Here is a 23,729-nt window from a genome sequence, read left to right as displayed (position 1 = left end):
CAGGGGTCCCTCACGCCCCTCAGGGGTCCCTCACGTCCCTGGGCCCCTCACGCCCCTCAGGGGTCCCTCACGTCCCTGGGCCCCTCACGCCCCTGGGCCCCTCACGCCCCTCAGGGGTCCCTCACGCCCCTGGGCCCCTCACGCCCCTCAGGTCCCTCACGCCCCTCAGGGGTCCCTCACGCCCCTCAGGGGTCCCTCACGTCCCTCAGGGGTCCCTCACGCCCCTGGGCCCCTCACGCCCCTCAGGGGTCCCTCACGTCCCTGGGCCCCTCACGCCCCTCAGGGGTCCCTCACGCCCCTCAGGTCCCTCACGTCCCTGGGCCCCTCAGGCCCCCGAGGCGCCGCCGGGCCCGGGCACAGCGCGGGCACTGCCGGGGCGGGGCTGGGCGGAGGCTCCGGCAGGGGGCGCGCGGGAGCGCTGCCTCCCCTTCCGGCCGCGCCGCCGCCGCGATGCCGATGAAGGGCCGCTTCCCGGTGCGCCGGACGCTGCAGTACCTCAGCCAGGGCGACGTCGTGTTCAAGAGCTCGGTGAAGGTGATGACCGTGAACTACAACACGGCGGGAGAGCTGAGCGAGGGCGCGAGGTGAGCGCGGGGCGCGGCGGGAGGGCGCGCTGCCCCTGCAAAGACACCAGGGCTTGCGCGGGCCGCGCCCTCCGCAGAGACAACCCTCGTGTGCTTTTCTCTTTCTTTCCAGGAAGTTCGTGTTTTTCAACGTCCCCCAGATCCAGTACAAGAACCCCTGGGTGCAGATCATGCTGTTCAGGAACATGACTCCCTCGCCCTTCCTCCGGTTCTACCTGGGTAGGTGCCGCCGGCCGCGTCGGTGCCGTTGTCGCTCGGGCCTGCCGCGGGGAGAGGAGCTGCTGGGTGGGAAGAGGGCTTTAGCCTCAGCGGCTCCCCTGGACTCACCCGCACGGAGATTCTGCTCTTCCGCTTGGAACGCCGCATTGCACATTAACTGCAGAGGCAAAGCAGATCCTTGGCTCGTGTGCGGTTAAAGCCTCTCTAAACGGCATGCAGGGGGAGGTGGTATAATTCCATACACTATTACAAATTTTTTTTGACAGACAATGGAGAACAAGTTTTGGTTGATGTGGAGGATAAAACCAACAAAGAGATAACAGAGCACGTTAAAAAAATCCTGGGGAAAAGCAAGTAAGTAGCACGTAGTAAGCTAACATATATCTAGCATACATAATACAAACTTTTGTGGAATGCAGAAGGAAATACTACTTTTCCCAGACGAAACTGACACGGGCAAGGTAAAATCCACAAGGCAGGAACTGTAAATCCATCTTTCTGATAACCTGGGTCCAGGGAAGGGAGAGGAAGTACTGCAGTTCAGACTTCTGATAGTAACAAACAGATCTCTTTTCTAGAGAAATGCTTGAAAGAGAAGAAAGAGAAAGGAAAAAACTATCACATCCAGCAACCTTTGGGCCCAAGAAGTATCATCTGCGAGAATGCATATGTGAGATTGAAGGCCAAGTTCCGTGCCCTGCTTTTGTACCACTGCCCAAAGAGATGAGGGGAAAACACAAACCTGCTATGAAAAATGAGGCATGAGCCTGACATTTCAAGATCTCAAGTCATGCAGCTGTTTTACCTCGGGGCTGGACAATGAAGGGCTTCAGTGAGAGACAACAGCCAACAGTTCCTGGGAACAGGAACAAACAAGTTCACTCAATACAGACAATTCTGCCTCATAAACCTTCTTACAGCTACAACTAGAATAATTAAGTGAAAAATAAATAAAAGTTAAAACTGGCAAAAAAAAGCTGCGGCTCTACGAAGTATTGCGGTCAACACTGGAAAACAAAATTACTAGTCTTATTTCTTATTCATGCCTGCAGGTAACCAATTATGGCAGAACCAAGATCGTGTTTTCTTTGGGATAGAGAGGCGAGACTAAAAATTTAAATCTTAGAAGCAGCGCAGAATTCCATAATTTGTAGAAAGTAGTGCCAAAGTCCATATTGTGCTAACCAAAGACAGACAAATGATAATGTAAGTCCAGTCTCAACTGATTTTTCCTAATTTATGTAGTTACAAATCAGAAACAGTTCAGAGTCTCATTTCCATCAAGATACAACTTTTGCAGGTGATACTGCAGCTCTGAGAAGCACTGATCAAGTCAGGAACATCAGCAGGAAAGAATGGGCAAATTGGTATATGAAAGGTAAGTTTTACAATTATCAAAAAGCCCCTTCTAAGTCATCACAGCTTCTGCCTCACCAAACAATTACACCGCACCTGTAATAGGTATAAACATGATAGATGGTACTCTGCTGTACAGACCTTTACGTCAGGCTTATGTGTACAAGTCTCTGTAGAAGTGTACTGCAGCATTTCTGAACTCACGGTTGAATACAAAATTTCACACTGATTCAAGCATCCTGTACAAATTGTCAAGGACAAACACAACACAAAATAAACATGTTGTTTTATTTAATTTCTTTACAAAGTTTTCATACAGAGTAGTGCATGCAGTTGTAACAAAAGTCAATGCTAAGTAGTTATTGAGCTTTATGCTTAAGACATCTTCATTCCCTTGTGCCTTGCAAGCCTCAAAGCGGTCTGTATACCAGCAAAGGTCTTCACTTTGGAGATGATTTTAGTATTAGCTGTCTAGTCTATCACATTTAACACTGACAAAGATCATGAGGTATACTAGTCTGTTACCTGCTTGTAAAAATAATGTATTACATATGCAATAAGAATACTTCAGTTATTAGTGTATTACCAGAAAATATAAACAAGGCAGGATAGTTGCAAGAAAGAAAAAACAACTTTTTAATGTGAAAACTGAAGCCACTGAAACATTTTTTCATGTTGATACCTCAAAAAGCATTAGGTTAGAGTGCAGGAAGCAACCCTCCTGACTGTCACCCAATTCTGTCCTAAGTAACTGCCTAATATTACCTCTCTTAAATTATTCCAGGGATTCTGTTTAGCTATCAACAGTTTTTGCTGCCTTCATTAATCTGGAGCAAAGCACCTGTGTTCTGTCAAGACCTTTCAGAAGCACCTTCTACTTGGTGCAAAATAACACTTGGGGACTCAATCAGCTCTAATAAAACATCAGTATAAGAACTTTGTGGTCTTAAGCCAACCTCTTCTGCACACCTTTCAAATCCAGTTTCAGGCTACACCAGACAGACCATCAGGTATCCTTTACTTGAAAAAGTCAAGCTGGTCTGAGTTATTTCAATCCCATAATAGTGGTATGAAGTGAGGGTATAGGTGGTTTAGTATTTTTAAACAACAGTTCTGCAAGTCTCTACCTCCACTTAGAGCTAGGAACAAGAGTTCCTGCTCTTCAGGTAAGAGTTATTTGTTTCTAAAATCTTAAGTAGTGCTGGGGTTACAGCTATGCCAATATCAGAGACATCAATAAAAGATATGTCCCATTCCACAGAACTTCACACTTCTGAGTAAGCCCACTACTGTTAGTGCTACACAGTGTGATCTGCCTGATTGTCCTCTATTTCAGCTTTAAATAAAGAAACCTTTTCAGATTAACTCACCACCACCAGTGCTGCAAACAGTCATTCCTGCTGATGGATGGGCCTGTGCCTCTCAAACATCAAAGCAGTTCAGATTTAATCTTTCTCAAAAACCCTGCATTTGCCCAGCTGTAGGCCCTCCTTCATCACAGGTACTGGCTGTCACCTGGTCATCCCCCAGGCCACAGGATCACAAGAGGTCTTCAATCTGAAGTTCCTTATTTAAAACAGGTATGCCTGATTCTCATAAAAATTGAGGGGAATCTAACAGGAGAGAGAATTGCCATTTGGCACTATTGCAGGCACAGACTTTGTCTTCCAGCTTTCACAAGATTTCAGTGGCATCTCAGCTTTCTATTATAAACAAAATTTTTTGTTGCTTGGGTGCTGCAACAAAGTGTTCCAGTCTCTCATGATCATTCTGTCACCCAGACGATTTAAAGGAATGTGTAGTTTCCATAATGTAATTAGCAATGGGAGGTTCACCCTTTATATTAGAAGTGGTGCTGGCCTGATGCTTCTTCCCCTGGAAATGAGCAAATGCTTGCTCCCTCATGAGCAGGTCTGAAGCCAGCATGATGCTACGACACCATTGTTTGCACTCAGAGCAATGGGAAACCAGAAGTGATGAAAAGAAGCATCCAAATTTTACTTGGGAAGCTTTATACAGACACTAAAAAGTTACTCATACTAAGATCAGTTAGAAAGTTCTTCTCAGTCTTAAGATCCCTTTTATGTATTTATCAGCATTGCACAAACTTGATCTGCGAGCCTGTACATCCAGCACCCTGGAGAATCACAGCAGCTCTTTAACAGCACGTTGCCAGAACACCATTACCAGTTCTGCTACCCTGGGTCAGGAGGGGATGAAGAAGTTTTAGAAAAGTTTTCATCTCTTTTTAGTCAAAGCCACACTTGAAAGGCCAACACTACAGCAGAAAGTGGGAAAGAGGGCAAACTAACATTCCAACCACTTCCATATCATAGTTCCCTATTAGCACTTAACCCCTGCACCAAAATAAGCATTCAGTAAGACCAGTTAGCATTAAAAGTGCTGTAAAAAGTTATTTTAAAATTTCTTACTCTAAGCTTTTGAGACCAGCAGCATTCCTCAGTAATTCTTTCGTCAAGACTCCGTAGTAGTGGCAATGTCTAAATGAAAGTGCTTTAAAGTCAGGATTCTCCCAGTTCCCTCTCGTGATGATCTGTACCCCTTCTGTCTGCAAGTATCTGCTTTACCTTCCCATACTTAACAGCAGACTGAATTATTACACAGCCCTATTGCTGCTTCAGCAGTTAGATTTCTCCTTCTGCTTTGCTAATGTGTGCTTCAGTTCCTTTAAATTCTCTGTCAGTACCTCCACCTCATCCAGTCGTCCACTGTGTTTGGCATCAAATATATAAGCTTTAATATTATCTATCTGTTGGAGAAGCAGCTCTTCCTCTATAGCCTCCTCTCCAGAGATCTCACTGCCATCCTCCACTTCAAAGGGATTGGTAGAGGATCCCTCTTCAAATGGATTTCCTGAATTCCAGCTGCCCCCAGGCTTTTCAAATGGATTTTCATCCTCTTCAAAGGGGTTTGAAGTACTGCCAGGTGCTCCATTACTTTGTTCATCCTCCTCCTCACTTTCAAATGGATTATATTCCTTTTTATCACTTTGCTGAGCTGTGTTAGAGAAAGAAACCACTGGAGAGGTATCTTTGGCAAATGGGTTAGTGGGATCTTCCTCTGCCTGTGGGGTATCTGCTTCATCCTCAAAGGGGTTTAGACAGGCTGGCTGATCCTGGTCTTTGTCACACTGTGGGGCATTCTGGGGTTTGAGTGGGGAGGTCACCTGCTCTTTAGCTTGCAGCTGCTCAACAGCAGGAGTTTCAAAACTTGTGTCCCCTCTGATCCAAGTAACATCCAAATGCTGTTTGACTTCTCTGAAGTCTAAGGAGCGTGTCCTTGAATGCTGAGACATGAGTTTATGGTGCTCTCTTTCCCACTCTTTTTCACGGAGGACTTGAAGTTCCTCCCTCTGTATCTCCTCCTCTTCTGCCTGTTTTTTAGAAAGCTCAATAGCTTTCAGAGTTTGTTGTTGATCATACTCATCCTGAAGCTGCATCAGGTTCTCTTGCAATGTGTGGACCTCATCTATCCTATTAGCTGCCTTTGCTTGCTTAATAAAGGATGTGATATTGTCAATCTGCTGAAGAAGTGGGTCTGCTCTCTCGCTCTCTCTCGAAATGCTAGATGTGGGTAACCAGCCTTCAGATTTTCTGACTGTTCCTCTTTTAATGTGAGTTTCATCACCATTAACTGCAGATGCAGATATGGAGATAAGCTCTTTCTGCTTTTCCTCCTGTTTTCCCTGGGTTTCAAGAGCGACCTAAACCAAAAAACATGTGGAAAGAAAACACCATGAGCTTGAAAAATTTCAAGTATCCATAGGTACAAGTTCACTGATCTTAAGACACTGCTGGCTGATGCTAAAAGGGATCAGCTGCCATTTTGGTTATTTGCAGAAGATTCTTACCTTCATACCTTTCCTTACATGCTTCCCATGAGTTTGTGATGATACTGATGAAAAACCCATGACATCTGCCTCTACACACTTGAGGGAAAATAGGACCAACATTTCTCTTTACAGAGGAAAAAAATGCCTTATGCAGCTATGCAAGGAGTGGCCTAGATTGATTTGGATATTAATTGCATCACATATGATTACAGCAGACAGCTGTAATAGAACATCAGTGTTTAAGATCACTGATAACACTGGTGTTTGGAGTGGGACGATTCTTATTTCTCATCTTATACCTCAAGATGAAGCTGGTTTTAGTTTATAATTAATTATGTCCTCCCTCCTAAAGGAAAAAAAGCCTTTCTCCCTGCAGAAACGTCCTTATTCTAGTATGTCCTTTCCCACCAATGAAAGAAGTTCCCAAATTCTACTTCTCTAAGTGAATTCCTGAACACAATTTCGAAGTCAGTGTAAACTAACACACTCACTTCAAAGTGGGCTTGATCTGCATGCACTGCAGCAGAAACAGCCCATGCACCCAAGTCCCTGCTGCTTTCTAAAAGTGTCCAGCTCTGTGCCCACCTACTTCTGTTCCGGGCAGAACAAAGCAGAAGCTAGGCAAAACCCTGGAAAAGGGAATGGGATGATATGGATGAAAAAAATAACAAACTGAAATCCAGTGTTGAAGGCAACTACTCATACCCACAGAGCTCCCAGGCTTACATCTATGAGAAGACCTGATACAAGATATAACAGATCCCAACCTGTCTTACCATGTGCAGTCTCTTCTTCTTCAGTTCTTCATACTGATCCTTGGTTGGCAGGGACATTAGGCCAAGCAGTTTTTCCTGGCAAAAATTGAAACATTTACACTATTGTTTGCAGGTATTCAGCCCATTTTTCAAGTCATTGAGAAGAGAGATACTACCAGCAGAAACCAAAGATGCTTCTACACTGCAGTCCCTGCTGCAGGTCTGCACACACCTTTGCTGCCACAGCTGCACTGCTGGGTGGGCTCACACCCCAGCACGAGGAAGAGCCAAGGCTCACACACCTCTTGGGTTCCCCCAGCCCAATGCTGCTTTGAGTGCAAGATCTGTGTTCAAGACAGCTTATTTAAGGCTATCATAAGTCATTAGGGGAACTACAGAAAATGCAGAAAACATGTAGAACTAAGGCTCCTGTCAAAATAGTTTCAAACCACAGGGATGCCTGGCAAAGAAGAGAACACGATCTAAAATGTACATTCATCTCACAGCATATGCTCTATTTACCTGAACAAAAAGTGTAGCTGAGTATCTTATCATTCGTTGAAGTTGTAGTATTTTAGGATGAGGCTGAGGATCTTCATGCAAGCCTAGACTCAAAATCTTCTTACTGAATCAAAGAAAAGATACAGCCTCATCAGTTCAAAAACAAAATCAGGAGAAATACCGCAGAAGCCAAGAAACAATACTGGATCAAAAACTTCTGATGTCCTTTTAGATAAACAGTTTTGGATATTACAATTTATAACGCTTTTCACTCCCAGCCTTAGAAAAACAAATCCCAAACAAACAACTCCTTTCCCCTAAATGGTGCTGCTACTTGTCTCCTCTATGCTTCGTTATTCCTGCTGCAGGGGAAGGCATGAATTTTAAGGCTGGAGAAGAAAGTAGAAATTGGTAGTGTACAGGAACAGCATCTACCTTTCCAAATGCTCTTGACAACTGAGCAGACAAATTGATCGTCCATATAATCAGTAAAGTTGTAACAGAGATACATACATGCTGGGAGGAAAAGGGAGAGAGACAATCTTTTACCTTAAGGCATCTATAAATTCATACATTTTTTGAATCTCCACCCTCAAGTCATTAGCATGGTCAAGGTTGTAGGCTGTCTCCCCAGCACTAAGGAATAAACAGAACTTTACTGTAAGTCATGCATCCAGTTAACAACACATACAACACTACTAGTTATCCCAAGATGACCAAGATTCCACAATGGTAAGAACTGCTAACATTAAAGGGCTGAATGATTTTATTTGAAGCTCATGTTTAAAAAACTTTTTTTTGTGACAGAACTGGAAAATTATAATCATGTTGTGAACATGAACACTTCATAGAAGAGAACTGTATTTATTATTAAATACAATTATTTCATAATATATATATTTAGATTATTACTTATATACTTATATATTATTACTTACTACTCTAGGAGAAACTGTATTACAACACAAAAATGCCACTCTACAGGTAATATCTAAAATGTACACATGCTTAGCAAACATATCTATTTTGTGGGGATTTTTTCCAAGGCAGCTTGGTGGGAAAAATCTCTGGCTGAGTAACTAACTATATGATGAAAGCACAATAGCTACCTCCACTAGCACTTTTTTTGCAAAGATGATATGTCAAAGCATGACAGTAGTGCCTCACTGCAAAGCGGCTTTAAAAAAATTAACAAATCAAACAACTTCTCTGTATGTTACCATTAATAATTAATTCAATACTACTTTGTTTGAAGAGCATCCAGAAGAGAGTAGATAATGAAACACTGATTTTTCTTTTCATTTACACTCTTGCAGCCTTAGTACACCACTTCCTTACTACTTCCCACACATTTAGAGGAAAAATACATGTCTTCACAAACATAACCAGCAATGGGACTTACTTTAGCGATTCTGCCATCCTTATGTATTCTGGTGCCTTCTGGTCAACCTTCTCCATGCAGAGTCGGAGTTTCTTGTTACAATAGTAAAACAAAATGTATAAAAAAAGAACTGACATTAAAACACTAATGCAAGAACATGTTGACATGAATCTTTTCATGCTGCTTGCACAGATTTAAAGTTAACCATGATGACAGGCACGTTAACTACTCAGGAATTACAAGACTCTCCAGTTACCCCCAGAACAGTATGGCATTGTCAGGAACAGAGAAAGACTTGCTGTACCCCTGCAAGGTGGACTTTGAATAGAGAAGCTGTTTGAATGGATGACTTGGACAACTTCTAGCCTTACATTTCTTCACTAACAAGAGCACCACCAAAAACCCCCATTAATACTAACCCAGGGAGTTTATGGACTCTCCTGAAGAGGTATCAGGTGATCATCAGTACCTGCTGCGAAGCACATTTGAATGCAATGATAGAGGTGGTTCAAAAAATGCATTTGCCATCAGTGTAAGGACAAACAGTGGTGACATCAAGTCCTATGGTCCAGTGCAGCCCACCAATCAAATGCACAGCATATCACTCACTGGTTTAAACAAGTTCACAATGTTGAGAGGCATGTCTGAACTACTAGTTCCAGATGATGAGAATGAATGAAGACGCATTTTAAAAAGATGTATATGAAATTAATGTGGGGCATAAGTACTATATTGCAACTGATTTCAACGTTTCAGATATGTCTTTGTTACGTGGCATAAACACCCAACAGCCTCTACTAGCACAAGCCAACATTAAGTCATAAAGTAAGAGTTCAGGCATGAGGTAACAAGCCAAAAGTCAAGTAGTGACCACTGCAGACACACTGTAGCACAGAGCTTGACCTACCTCATAGAGTTTCACAATCTCTGGTGTGTATTCTTTCTCATCAATCTGTTGCTCTCTTTTCAACAAGGTGTCTTTGCAGTGCTGACAACAACGGATTCGTTCATCATCCTTCTCATCCAGAACAGAGCTGACGCTGCTGATGCTGCTGATGCTGCCACGGCGGGAGCCGTGGACACTGCTGGGCGAGGAGTTCGGGCTCGTGTGAGAACCCAAGGCCTCTTTGCTGGCACTAGTGAGTTTGCCTAAAAATTATAATACACAGGTAATTTTACGGTAACTGGAGAAGCCAACAGATTTTACGAACACAAACAATCTGCCCTTTAACAGAAACTTTACACTCAGGTGGTACTAGAAAGCCAGGTAGAAAGAGTCTGCTGAAAGACATGCAGGGACTGCACGACAACCACGACTGCAAGTCAGAATTTGGTTCTTCACTGCAAATCTTGTTGTATTTAAAACTAGCTAGAAAGCAGACTGCTGAGCATCACCTATTTTATTTATGCCTAGAACCATTCTCATGTTTGAGCCCGCACAGTCACTAAACAATGTGTAGAACAGGCATGATAATGGTGTCCAGACATTGTGCTTGAACACTCTGAAAGGCACAGTTAATGTAATTTATGTTCACAGAAAATAGTCTCCTCTCCAGTGCACCCGAAGAGAAAAATAAAAGTTTAAAGGGGTTCTTAAAGGCCTATACATGAATCTCCCTAAGTTGTTGTCCCAAGGTCCAACATAAGAACAACGCAGACAAAACTGGAAATATCCACAATATTCTTAAATGTCAAGAACCTTGGCAGTTCCTAAAGTTAATAGCTCCATAGTTATAGTACTCAGTAGAATAAATAATAGCTATATTTACCAGGAGTTACTACTTTTTTACTACTTATTATTTATTTACTATTTATTATTACGACCATTACTTCTAGTAAATTTTTCAGTGTTATGCAACACTTCCAAATCTAAAGAAGAAAGAGACAAAGAATGGAGAAATAATTCCTTGCATTCTGTTTCACAGACAAGTGTCTCCATGAAACTAAATGGAAGTTTTCTGCAGAAGCAGACTATTACCAGCATCTATTTTCCTAATGGCAAAGAGCCAGGATGCAGCCAAAGTGAGCTAAGAAGATGAAGAATTAACTCTACAGCACTTACTTGCCAACGGAAGACTGACAAATCCCATGCACTTCTTGCACATAATAGACCCGCAGAGGCGGCAGTGGTGACGTCGGCTTCGGATACTGAACTTGGTGCCACAGTCTGGGCAAAATGGAACATCCTGATCACTGACCCAAGGCACCACAGACTTCTCTATGGCTGTGAGCAGCAATACACACCATGTAGGTATTCAATTAATTCACTAGCTGGTTAAACTATAGGGGCAAATAGTCTCAGGTAAGCTCACACTAACCTCTTATTTTAGCTGACTCAGTGTTTGCTCTGTCAAATGATGTAAGCTGGTAGAAGACAAACAATGTATTTAAGAAAATTATACTTTTGCAAGGAAAAAAACCCAACACAACTCAACCCAACCCAACAAGTAAAAGAAACCTGGCATATTTAAGAGAGGAGTTTCAGCTGGTTTTACACCGGACTTATGCAACTTTCATATTTTTTTCTAATACCGTGTTAATACCAGTACTAAACAATGACTTGTCAAACCTGTACAAATCAGCACATTTTGCACATAATCCTTACTGCAGCCAACATTACTCCATCTGAGCCAAAAATGCAGGTGTACCATTGACAGATTTTGAATAATGAGAAGCTGGAAGAATCATGACTGAAAATATTTAGTAAAGTAAAAGATGGAGAAAATAAAACAGGAGAACAGATGGTTCATGAAGCATGGGGAAGTAGCATCTTCGACTTGAAAACAGTGCATAGAACCAGAAATCATACCCACGGCACAGGGTCAAACCATGCACAGTACTCAAGGTAATGTGTAAAGAGAGTCGTGGTTTAGTACTCTTCATAAAGTGTATTCCTAGATAAATGGGCATACTTCATACTGAAACAGAATTTTTTAAATCTAGGAAACATTTAGAAGGCTGGAATATTAAAAAGCACCAAATTTACCTTTTCTAACCTGATTATTAACTTATTGACTTCAACAACATAGTGATCAATCCTGGCTGCTCGGTGTTTCTTGAATTCAGAAAGATGGCTTCTCATAGCACCTGCAGGGATAACAAAAAGCTGTCTTGGTCACCCAAGTACTCTGGATTTAAATGCCACTTGTAAAACAGATGTCTCTTCTTTTCCCCATTCCTTTCTCATGTTCAAATTCAATTTTAAAGACACATTGGAATCCTACATTTTCACAGTGTTGCTGTAAATAAAACATGCAGGTCGAAGACTAATCTTCAGGCTAGCAGTAAACAGTGTTTTACAGCAGAAACCAAGTAGCACTATGTTAGAGAGAACAGCTGCAACAATTTTCTTTCTCCATCTTCATTTGTCAGTTACATTTGGTAAGCTGTTACCTACTAGTAGTGTTCTAAAAAACGCCTCCCTTTAGTTTCCTGGCTACATGTTGAACAAAGGGAAGAGACAAGCCCAAGGACTACTGGAGATCTATGCAGCAGCAATTTTATTTCTGATCATCTCTACACCTTTAGGGGTCTGAATCAAATCCTTGATGACAGTTTAGATTTCTAGAAAACTAATCACCAAATATTGAAACAAACAATACAGCATCTCTTTAAGACATGTACAATTCACAGTTGATAATGTTGGTTTAAGATTACTCCTTTTCCAAATAAGGTGGGTGAGGTATTAAAAATCAAAGTTATAGACAAAAAACTAAAGACCCCAAACCAACCAACCAAATCTTCCAGCTGGTGGAACTCAAAATCAGATGTTGCTTTTTGATGCTACCTATGTAAATGTAAGAATCTCACTTCCTCACACTAATGAACCAAAAAATCCCCAAAGATGCATTCATAGTAGTGAAAGAGTCCCTCTGGGTAACTGATTAAAGCCACTGCTTTGGAGACACAATCCCTTTCACTGATCCATTAAATTCCATGCCAAAATCCCTAAGGCTCATCTTCTCAACTCTCATCAGAAAGCCGTTTCACACCTCTCTGATGTTCATAAACCTTCTCCCTAAATTAATTCTTGGCTAATAATTACAGTATGATTGTTGCTCAAATAGTTACAAAGTCAAAAGTATAGTAATATACAGAACTCAGACCCTGCAGACCCAAAGGACTCAGTCCTAGTCTGTCAGCACCATAGTGGAAACTTTCCCAGGATCCACAAGAAATGGTGCTGCTTCCTTCTCCAAAAATAACCACAGAATTTCAGGTATAGTACAGGCAATTGTCAGTAGCAGTGTGTATAATTACCGGCTCAGTCAGCTTATCCTTGAAATTCTAGAAATGCAGTTTATATTCAGAGGAGCCAGGTTTGTTCGTTTTTTTTAGTTTGGTTTTTTAAAGTAAGCCCCCTTTTAATAAGAGGTGATCACCACCTCAAATCCAAGGAAGAAGCTGAAAGTTTAAATCAATGGATAATCTTTTTGTCAAATATGCAAAGTAACAGCTACTTTAAGTGTAGCCCAAAAGCTGGGGATTCTACATACTTAAAACTTATCTATTAATGAGTGGATTATCTGTTTTGTAAAGTCACAAGATGAAGCTAGTTGCACAGATGTAAACACAGATTACGGAGATCTCAGCAGCACAGGCACAATGACATGACAAACAGCTGCCTGAAGGATAGTTTGGGTACTGATTCTATACATGTCTTTTCTTCTCCCCACCAACTGTGTTTTCTTTTCCTTACACTCCACCCAATGCAGATGGGCTGCTCAAAGTCAGTGTGCAAACCATGACACCCTGCTGTGCAGCACAGACACAACTCCAAACCACTTCAGCAATACTGTAGCACTTTCCCAATTCAGATGGTAAGTTATCCCCACTGTGTACTGCTTTCTGGCTCTCCTACCTACTTCCTGGGGCTCCCACATGTATGGATCTACTCCACCATAGCTGAATGACTCATATTGCTCCTGAGACCCAGAACCAGTTCTGTCATCATCTTCTTGTTTCAGCAATTTCTTCTTTGCTCTTTTGGCCTTTTGGACTAGATCTGAAAAAGATAAACTCCAGTTATCTAACGTATCAGGTAGTCACCAAATATTCATCATGTGAAGACAGTATAGAATATCCCTTTTCTTTTAGCAGGAATCTTTTTCCTGGATAAGTTTATCCTCAAAACATTCTTAGAACAAAAATGCAGTTCAGAGCACCACAGATGACACAAAATGCGCTCTTTGTCTGTCATAAAGCAGCATGAGGTCCTAAGGAGAAGACAGTAGATCAGAACACTCCATTGTGGGACTTCACTGTAAAACAGCAGCACGTCCTAAACTATGCCACCTGTCTCACAACATGGGGCATCATGTAGTTTTATCTTAATTCTCATAATTCCCAATTATTTCCTTCAGATTCAAGGATGTTCAACACATTCCTTATCTTATTGCACAAATTTCAGTGTGCTTGTACACATAAACAATTTTCAAAGTACTAAACAGTCCACTGCTAGGGTTAGAGTTTCACCAAGAAAATTGATTAATACTTCAGAAGTCTATCTCAAGAGGAAAAGAAAAAATCAAGACTGCCAGGTCGCTATTTCTAGCATACTAAAACAAAAACAGAGATTTTTGCAGGAAACACACAGGATGATCACCAGATTTTAAATATTTTTCTCTCAATATATGATGACATTGTGAACACAAGGGGGTAAAAAAGGCGAATATTCAAAGAGATTTTCCAAACACTACTGAAAGGTGGAAATCCATAACAGACATGGAACACTCCCAGCATCTCCTGCCAGCTCCACCACCCACACGCTTTTCCATGTTTTCCCAACAACAACCTTTCTTAACTTCACACTTTAACTGCAACCACAGTTTTATCTACTGTCAAAACAAGAAATTAATGAACTGGAGCCTGGCAAGTACCAGAGATTCCCCAGATTCTCCACCGTCTTCAAGTAATTCTTGGGTATTCGCTGCGTTACAGTGTAATTCTGAGTTTTCAGAGAAAAACAAACAGAAAACCCAAAAAGGTCAATAGCAAAAATCGTGCATAATATCAGACATTCGAAGGGCAATGTCCTTCAGCACCTACTTTAGAATCAATTTATGGAAAGTATCGGGAGAAGGTAAATACTGTACTTGGCCCGAGACTTACGAAAAACTGGAACAGCACGCCTCGCCTGTAAGTCCCTCCCATTAATATTTTATTATTGTCAGACATTTGGGAGCACTGGAAGTACGAGCAGGGATTTCCCAGGGCCAAGCCGAACGCGTTTACCGCGGCCGTCCTTACTTCGGAGCTGCGCCCTGACGTCCCGGTCGTCGCCCGAGTGCTGCTCCTCGTAGTGCGCCTGGAGCTGCCGGAACGCCTGGAGATCCTTCAGGCACAGCGGGCACAGGAAGCCCTCGCGCACCTCGCTCGGGTCCCCGAAGGCCGCCGGGCAGCCCGACGCCATGGCGGCCGCGCCTGCTGCGCTCACCGGCGGCCGGGACGCGGGGGCCGCATGGCCCGCAGGCACAGCCTGAACCGAGCCGGGCCAGCGCCGTGCCAGCGGCGGCGCACGATGCGGGCGGGCAGGGCCCGGACTGGGTGCGAGCCCCTCCCGGGCTCCCGTCCCGGGCTCCCGTCCCGGTCCCGGTCCCGATCCCGGTCCCGGTCCCGATCCCGGTCCCTATCCCGATCCCGGTCCCTATCCCGATCCCGATCCCGATCCGTCGCGCGCCCCCGCGAGGCCCCGCCCAGGTCAGCGGAGCGGCCGCGCGCCTCACTCGAGGGCGGGGCCGCGGCTGTGCGCGAGCGGCGAGAGGGGCGGAGCTTAAGGCGCCCCGCCCGCCGCGGGGAAGCGGCTGAGGGCTGCCCCGCCCGGCTGAGGGCTGCCCCGCCCGCCTGAGGGCCGGGGCTCAGGCGCAGCCCAGGGACGGCCCGGGAAAAGCCCGGGGCCGGGCCCGGGCCCGGCTCACCTCAGCGCCCGAGCCGCCAGTGGCTGTCTCCAGAGCAGGGCGGCCGCGGCCCGTCCCGGCTGCCGGGAGCGGCAGAACGCGGCGGAGGGCGGGGCGAGCGCTGAGCCATCGATGAGAGGAAAGGGCGGGGACAAGGAGGGCCCGTCCGATGGCGGGGAGGAGGCTGCCGAGCGCAGAGCTGTCGATGGCGCTTGGAGCGGAGGCGGAGGGCCGCGAGCCGGGTCCTTGTCTCCTCTGCGGCCAGGGCCGCTCGCTGTGTCCGGCCGCCTTGCACTAGGCCCCGGTAACGGACCCGCAGAGGTGCGGTGACAGAGTCCTCTCCAGGACGGGACGGTGCTGTCAAATGAGGAACCACGCGTCCCGCCGCTGCCCGTTCCCGCCCCGCCGCCCCGGGGCCGTTCCCACAGCGCTGGTGGGTCTGTGCTTTGTGTCCTAACCGCTGTGCACGCTCCGGAGGTTGCCAGTATCAACACGCTCAACGCTCCCTTTCCCAGCCTAGCGACTCTTCTAAAGGAAGTGTCTGCAAACCAGAGCAGCCGGTGACGTACTTAGCCACAGGCGGAGCCCAGGAATCGCACGGCTTGCCTCCTGACGAAGAGCTGTGTAAATCGACGGCAGGGCTTTTCAGTGTCCTCTTCCTGATGCCAGCTTTTGTTTAGTCTCAGCTGGCAGCAGTCATTTCTCTCGCGCACTCCCGATCAAATGGAAGCAGAAGGAGTGTGTAACCACACTTCGGCTTCTTGTGTTAAAATTACAAGCTCTTGGAAGCCGACATTTTCTTACAATCTATTTTTCTAATAAATAACCTAGATTTTCTTGGCAATGCTAGTTACACTTGAGTCCTGTCCATTAAAGGTGGACTTTTACTCATCATACCCTGCTCTTCTACCCTCCAGCTTAAGTCCTTCAGAACCTTTTCAGCTCGGAGCGTGGTGGGATGGGGAGGAAGGGAACGAGCCTGAGGCTCAGTGTCTCAGAGGATTCACCTGCTGTGGTGTTACCTCCCCGGATTTGCTAGAGCCGGACAGTTTCCTGTGCCACCAGCTACCTTTGTTGTTCCTTGTCCCTTTTGTCGTCTGTTATAACGCACTGAACAGTGAAAACGCTACAGCGACACACGTGTCTCTAGAAGAGCTGCAAGATCCATGTAGGTGCAGAGCTCTTGGGGAGGTTTCTGTTGGTATTTCAGTTTTCAGGTTCCTGTTTCGTGTGCGTGGTTTGTCACAGGTGGGCAGGGAACGGGCAGAAGAAGGGCTGGGTGAAGGATGGGAGACGCGGCAGTCGCTAGATGGCACAGCAAGCACGTCTGAGAGCGGTCGAGGGCCTGTGGGAGCCTCGACCGTGGATTTCACAGGCATTTGCTGGAAAGGTTTTTCTCCTGCCTGTCGGCTCTGAGCCCTGTTGACCGGGGGGGCAGTCCATCCTCTCTTGCCGTTCCCAGGTAGTAAGAATCAGCAGAACAGCAAGCTCTTTCCTCAAGCCTGTCTCTCCACAGCTTCAGTAACTGCTCCTTTTCAAAAATAAAGTCTTAAAGGCTAATTAAACTGGTAAATACAACAACTGAAGTCTGGTAGCCTCCTGTTGGCATACAAACCATGCGGTGAGGACTGCCTGCAGTGGGTTGTGAGAAGGATGATGGCATGCTGGGGTGTGCACAAGAAATCAAACATTTCACAGTATCTTCAGTTAATTGTGCTCCTTTGCATGTTCTGCATTTGACCACAGATATGTTAACACATCTTGCCAAATGAGTCTTTTTCAAGTACTGACAAAACACGGTGTAGTCAATCACTCTTGAAAAGAGAAATTTCATTCAACCTTTTTAAAGAAAAATGCCACTTGTTTGCCTGTTTCTGAATATAAGTGGTCTTTAGCCCCTCCTGAGGAGCTCGTTTCCCGTGAAGTGACTGTACCTGCTCAATATGATTTGGGTCTTTACGAGAGTGTTAGACTTACTGGGAATATCTCAGAAACAATTAGATAATTGATACTACAAAGTTATGCCAGATGCAGTGATGTGTGGAATGATATCAATTTGCTCCCAAAGGGAAGTTTGAGTTTCTGTGTCCCTTAACAGACATTGAGCAGGATCTAGTTTTGTGCTGGTGTAAACAGTAAGGCTTTGGCTGCTATTATTTGGTCAGGCTTACCATATTTCCTTATAGAGAGTGTTCACAAAGTGCAAACATCCAGGTCAGTCCAAAGCCATTCAGTTTACAGCGCTTCAAAAATTGATTTGTCTTCATTCAGCTAGCTGCAATAGGAAGAGGTATTTGGGAGCAAATTAAACCTTGCTGCAATTCTACAGGTGCTCTTGGAGACTGTGTTTGTGTCAGTGATGGCTCACAGGGAACGAATGCAAACAAGCAGTAACACAGAAGGACTTGCTCCAGCAGAGAGTCAGACCTGTACTGCCCCATCCTGCCGCTGGGATATGAAAGCTCAGCTGACAAAACCCCACGTCTATTAAGTACCTCCTCCTCTGCCACAATCAAGGTCCTTTGCAAACATAAAGAAAATAAGTGGTAAAATATGTTTGTGCGGTGTCTTAACTGTGAATTTTAGAACCTGTTTTTTTTGCTAAGTTGGTCATTGCTACTGATGTCCAAGAGGAGAAATTTCAGTGGGAATACGGCTGAGAAGGGGGACACAATTGGCCCCGTAGCCATGGCCCAGTTCAATCAGAAATATGTTCCAGTTGGGGTCACCTGTGTTCTTTGACTTCTTGTAATACCTTCGGTGGATTTGGAATGTTGAATGATGGAATCTGACCTGAGCACAGGAGAGGTAAATGCAAATGATGCCTGTCTACTTCTCAGGGTAGTTAAGTGGAATGCTGTTCACAAACATACTGAAAAAAAGGTTTATAATATGAATATAATATTATAATATATAATATTCAGATATATAATATCTGAAACTGAACAGCATTGAGTTCAATATAGACTCTGTAAACAGAGTGTAAGCAGAGTCAAATCAGAAAAATCAGACTGTTCTTGGGAAAATCAGAATGTTCTTTGTAAATATTCCCTAAACAAAATGGTCACTTAATTTACCTTAATGCTGTTTTTAAAATTTTCCTAAATTCAATTTTATAATTTAATGATAGATCTTTTAAAAATTCATTAAAATTGCCTAACATTGAAATGGGTAGCACGAAACTCATCTTACAACATTAATGATTTTTGATTTTAGTTTAGCAGAGGAGATGTTTTGTTTGTTTGTTTGTTTAGGTGGATCTTACCCAAAATTTCCTGTATTTTTCATTTTGTTCAGAGAACTAAAATATTTTCATGTTGCTGATCATTTTACCAAAGCTCATATATTCAATGTACTCAAGTTGCTTATACTAAACATTTTTGATACATAACAAATCTGTTTAATTAGTCTGTGTAGACAGGATAGAAGCTACATTTCCATGCCAAACCCATGATTTTTACTGTGTTTGCAGTCTCGTCAATCCAAACTGACAGCCTCACGGTTTGTAAGAGCAACAGCTGACAACTTGTTGAGCCCCTGTTATCTGATTTGTTGGTTAACTGCTTTGGTACCTGCAAGCCAGTCATCATCTCAAGTTTGTTTAGTCCCTTGACACTGCTGAATAATCTGTCATATTGGTCCAGAGTGCCATGGAGTGGCAGCACTTCCATAAACTAGGTGAATTATAAAGAGGAGAGATGGGAAGATTCAGAATTCCTTTGCATTTACATTTAATTTAACGGTTTAACTGTGAGAGCTGTACACCACAATGCCTGGATTCATTTCAAATGGCAAGTACACCACATTTGGGTGCTGTCTTCTAACCTCTCATCTTCTCTTTTGTCTACAGACTTGTGCAGCAACCACTCCCTTTCTTGAAGACAGCAGTAGATTACCCCCACCAGTTTGTATTTGACAGGGAAAGATTTATGATTTTTTTGAAGGATTGTTGTTGCTCTCTTTTCCAACACCACTTGCTTGTTCAAAGAGATTGTTTTTCGTCTTGACTGTTTTGGCTCAGAGAACCTTTCATAAATTCTTACCATATTTTTCATTTGTCTTGACTTTTCTCCTCCTCTTCTTCTTTTTTCACAAAGCTTCTTCAGATACCCCACACAGTATCAGCTTCAAAATCAAGAGGGAATTTATGGTGGAAACATATGTTTCTCTGTGAAAATTACATTAATCAGCAAGCATATTTCAGGCTGACTCTTCAGATCACTTTCCCTGGTTTTCTGAGTCATAATCTAATGTTTTCCCTATACCAATCAGCTATTAAATTGTCTATGCTGCATCACATTCCTTACATCATTACAGAAAGGAGATGGCAATGAACTAACTAGCTGTGGCATGTTGGATCCTTGTTTACCCACATTCCATTTTGTAGGAGTATTTGTGCAATTTATTAAGTCCAGATGCCCCCTCTTTCCAATGCGTATGAGCAGGAAGAAAGTGAGGAAATGTTAGCTGTTAGTGTTCCTTCAGTCAACCCGTCTGTGACATACTGCTATCTTGTCTGGATCACTGGCTGTCAGTTCAAACCGCAGTGGCTGAAATAAATTCAAGAGCTGGTTTCACCTTTTGGCTGGGATCGTTCCATTGTATTGGTATCTGACATGCCTCATCCCTGTCAGAAACGGGTATCCTGCTCTAGCATACTGATACAATTTATGATCTAGTAACACTCCTTCAGCCAGTGCTCCTTCCATCTCGTGGAAGCAGACAAGGTGAATTGTCTGGTGCCTGACAAATGTCGTTTCCTTCTTAGTACTTTTAAGCTGTATTGGTTTCATCAGGGAAACAAAGCACAAATGTCTTCACACAGGTCTAAAAGCAATCTTAAAGCAGGTACATTAACTAATTTTTCTCGAGGAGTTTCCCATTTGGTTTTATTGAAGGTCTCTGTGTCCAACCTTTCCTCATTACCCTGCACGAGTGGGTAGTTTATGCTCTTCTTATCGGAAAGGGAAGAGAGGCTTCTGCACCCCAATGCTGATAGTCATTTCCTAGAATCAAAAGGATTTCCGTCTTCATTTTTTGTGTCACGTCTCTGTACAATCTAGACCTCACACAGCCTTATCCCACTTGTGTTCTCCACTTGGCTTCTTTCAGTCATATTTTTTATTTATAACGATGTCCTGACCTGACTGACGCTCTAAAGTTGCAGCTGATCCTTTAATGTTAACTGAGTTACTAGGGCAGCAGTGACTCTACTGCAGCTGTGGTGATGGTGTTGTTTTCAAACTTTCTTCAACTAATGAGCCGTTATAAGTAGTAATAAAGGTGTTTGTTTGGGCCACATGTCCCTTGGAAACACTCAGCTGATGTTAATTACAGTGGGTCAGCAAAGAGGTCAAGGCTCATAAAGTGTGTGGGAGGGGGCATAGAACAGTAATGGTGAGAGGTGTTGAAAGTAGTTGCAGGAAATGTTAATTATACATCTGGTTCACATGAACTTTCTCCTCTCATTAAACGCAAAGCTCATTTTGAAGACACTTGTAAAATCTGTGCTTTAGGAATCAAGCTCCCTTATGTCTCAGTAACCGGTAATACTCAGATATATCTAACTGCATTGGAATCTACAAAGAACTCATCTGTGCAAGGTTGTTTTAGTCTCAGTTAAGGCTGGAAATAAGATTTTACATGACTGTGCTGCCACATTAGGGCCATTCCACAACTTTGCTCTGTGGATTTAATTCAGATTCTGCAGAGGAGATTTTTCTACTGACTTCCATGACCTTTGGACCAAGTCTGCTGCTGGTTTGTTCTCATTCCTGAAGAGCCCCATCCTGTCTGACAGACAGATAGTGCACTTCCTCAGAGAACTGTGCAAGTGCAAGGCCTGGTCCTGCAGTTGTCATAGTGTGAGTGACAGAGCAAAACTAGTTACTTGTGGATGTTTGCTTGGCTATTAAATTCTCTAAAGTTCTAATAAAAAGTGACAGTGAGAGGAAGGTATACGATACAAATAAGATGATGAGAGAGATATGCAATTAACTAATTCTTGCCTTATAACTAAACAGTACATATATATCTGTGTTGTTCATATTGCTGAGATTGCACTATATTTACTATTCAAACAAGCATAGCATTAAAGGATAAATCTGGCTATTTTCTGCTTAGTTCCTTAGCCAAACTCTAGAGCCGAAAAGCTTTTAAGGTGTAGATAAATCTGACAAATACTTAACTTTGAACTTGTGCTTGTGTGTGCTTCATAGTCACGAAGGTGTGAAATCGCCAGTGGCAGTCAATGCTCTGAGAATGATGTCTGTAGGACAAAGAGTGTACCTGCCTGTTAGTATGTCTGCAACACTGCAGATAACAGGAAAAAATTAATAAATAGAGATGAAACCTTCTTGCAGATACTGGGAGAAAATGTCCTTTTGATTCAAACAAGAATCTGGACAATTTGAAATACTGGAGTGAGTTAAAAAAGAAAAAAGAACTTTTGAAATATGTAATCCTTGCTGTCACCCATGTTTACCCAGTTGATAATTTTTCTCTTGTGTTTTTCATTGTTTTGAAGATTTCACAGCAAGTAGTGTTCCCCAAGGTTTAAGAAGCATTCATTCACTGCCAAAAATGGTATTCTTCAGAGAAATCAGTTTTTCCCTGATAAAATGCAAATGAAACATTTAAAAAAGCATCAGATATAGTAAGTGTGCTGAAGGAAGTTGAAGAATATGAAATGTCCTCACCTATCTTCTCTCTCAGGATTTCTTCAGCACTTGTTCATTAGAAACCCCCTGTCAATAGAAGATGTCTGTCCATTGTCACATACTGAACAGCATTTTACCTCCAAAGTTAGAAATTGTTTGATAGACCATGTTAAGTGTTGATCAGCCTGTGGGCATCTAATGTCAGTGAAACTTGTGAGATGATTAATGATTTTTCTTCAGGGTAGCTAAACTGACTTCTGCAAAGCTGACTTCTATAACCGAGGAGGAGTTCCAAGTCAGCTAATGTGTCTCAATGGTATTGAGGATGAATGTTAATGGAAAATATACTAATTTGTTTATAAAAATAGCATTCTAGAAAAATATTGATGTGCTGCAATCTCTTTGAATGTAGAAGTGATATGAGTACTGAGCACATTGCGTTCAATGTGCTCAGTAAATGCATACCAATGGCAAAAATCAGGAAATCTATTGTTTAGATCCATAAACAGGAAATCAGTTTCTCATCAAGTTCCCTGTGAAGTGGGTGGCATGATTGGTGTGAGTTTAACCCAGACGCATATTCTGTGGGTCATACAGGTGGAAGATTTTTAAAGGGAGTCTATCATCCTTCTACTTCAGTAGTTAGTTTTAAGTGCAAGCATGTGCTGACCACCAGCATGCAAGGAGATTGTACATAGAAAAATACCCTTTGATGTTATTTTATTTAACTTGAGTTGGTTGTGTGTTTTTCATGCTCTTGCAGTGTGTTTGCACAACCAATAAGGACACCAGAGTTGACTATTCATGTTTATTGAATTATTCATATCAAATGAACACTTTTGGAAGTCTGACCACAGAAAGTAAAAGCATTCCTTTGACAGGAGAGAAATCAGAAATCCTCACTGGAAGGAAAGGATCTCTTCTTGCTTTGTTATTAAATGTCTGAGGAGAAGGCATGATTTCAAGTGGCATGACTGAAGTGTGGGAGTTCTAGTGTGGGCTGTACACGATCAGGGAGGTCACAACGTGTGATTGAGATGTTCAGGGATGCATTAACCGTTTGCACTCTGTAGCCTCCTAGGTGAAAAGAGTTTTCCTGTGTCAGTTCCAAGTCAAACTATGAAGTCACTCATTAATTTTGTTCCAGTTGAAACTGTTCCTGTCTCTCCAGTGCTTACTGTCTGGACAGATTGTAGAGTACGAGGACTCAGGTGTCCAGAATGTTATAATTTAGAACAGAAAACCTACTGTATTTAATTTTGAAACAATTGACATATGTTCTTTTTTCTCCCTCCCCATTTACTGATTTCACTGATGTGAGAAGAAACCACCTAATTATTCTACTTCAGTAGTGTCAGAACACAAATTTAAAAGCCTGCTTTAGTAATTTAGAAACATATAGTTGGATTATTCTGGAGTCCGGGCTCCTAAGAAAATAAGCTCTCTTCCTAAAGTGAGGGAATTGAAGATTCCCAGTACTTGCTGTTCCATTCAGATGGGTCCTTTCGTTCCTTTGCTTTAAGTG

General features: G+C 43.1%; 2 protein-coding genes across 2 annotated transcripts; one reads left to right on the top strand and one right to left on the bottom strand.

Moving 5' to 3' along the window:
- Positions 1–423: 423 nt before the first annotated feature.
- Positions 424–1,779, top strand: MRPS25 (mitochondrial ribosomal protein S25). The gene is made up of 4 exons (XM_066195104.1): positions 424–584; positions 697–803; positions 1,070–1,157; positions 1,382–1,779. The coding sequence occupies exons 1-4, from the start codon at positions 451–453 to the stop codon at positions 1,566–1,568; spliced, it is 516 nt and encodes a 171-aa protein (XP_066051201.1). The 5' UTR covers positions 424–450; the 3' UTR covers positions 1,569–1,779.
- Positions 1,780–2,426: 647 nt separating this feature from the next.
- Positions 2,427–15,264, bottom strand: RBSN (rabenosyn, RAB effector). The gene is made up of 11 exons (XM_066195103.1): positions 14,899–15,264; positions 13,511–13,654; positions 11,636–11,736; positions 10,968–11,013; positions 10,712–10,873; positions 9,557–9,798; positions 8,671–8,741; positions 7,818–7,904; positions 7,290–7,392; positions 6,789–6,863; positions 2,427–5,883 (listed from the first exon to the last, which is right to left on the bottom strand). The coding sequence occupies exons 1-11, from the start codon at positions 15,059–15,061 to the stop codon at positions 4,798–4,800; spliced, it is 2,280 nt and encodes a 759-aa protein (XP_066051200.1). The 5' UTR covers positions 15,062–15,264; the 3' UTR covers positions 2,427–4,797.
- Between the last annotated feature and the right edge of the window lie 8,465 nt (positions 15,265–23,729).

Source organism: Chamaea fasciata, unplaced genomic scaffold, assembly GCF_029207755.1.
Source record: "Chamaea fasciata isolate MVZ Bird 193981 ecotype frontalis unplaced genomic scaffold, bChaFas1.0.hap1 SCAF_13, whole genome shotgun sequence".
Lineage (NCBI taxonomy): Eukaryota > Metazoa > Chordata > Aves > Passeriformes > Sylviidae > Chamaea > Chamaea fasciata.
Note: the sequence above shows the minus strand (reverse complement) of the source record. Positions and strands in the feature narration are given on the sequence as shown.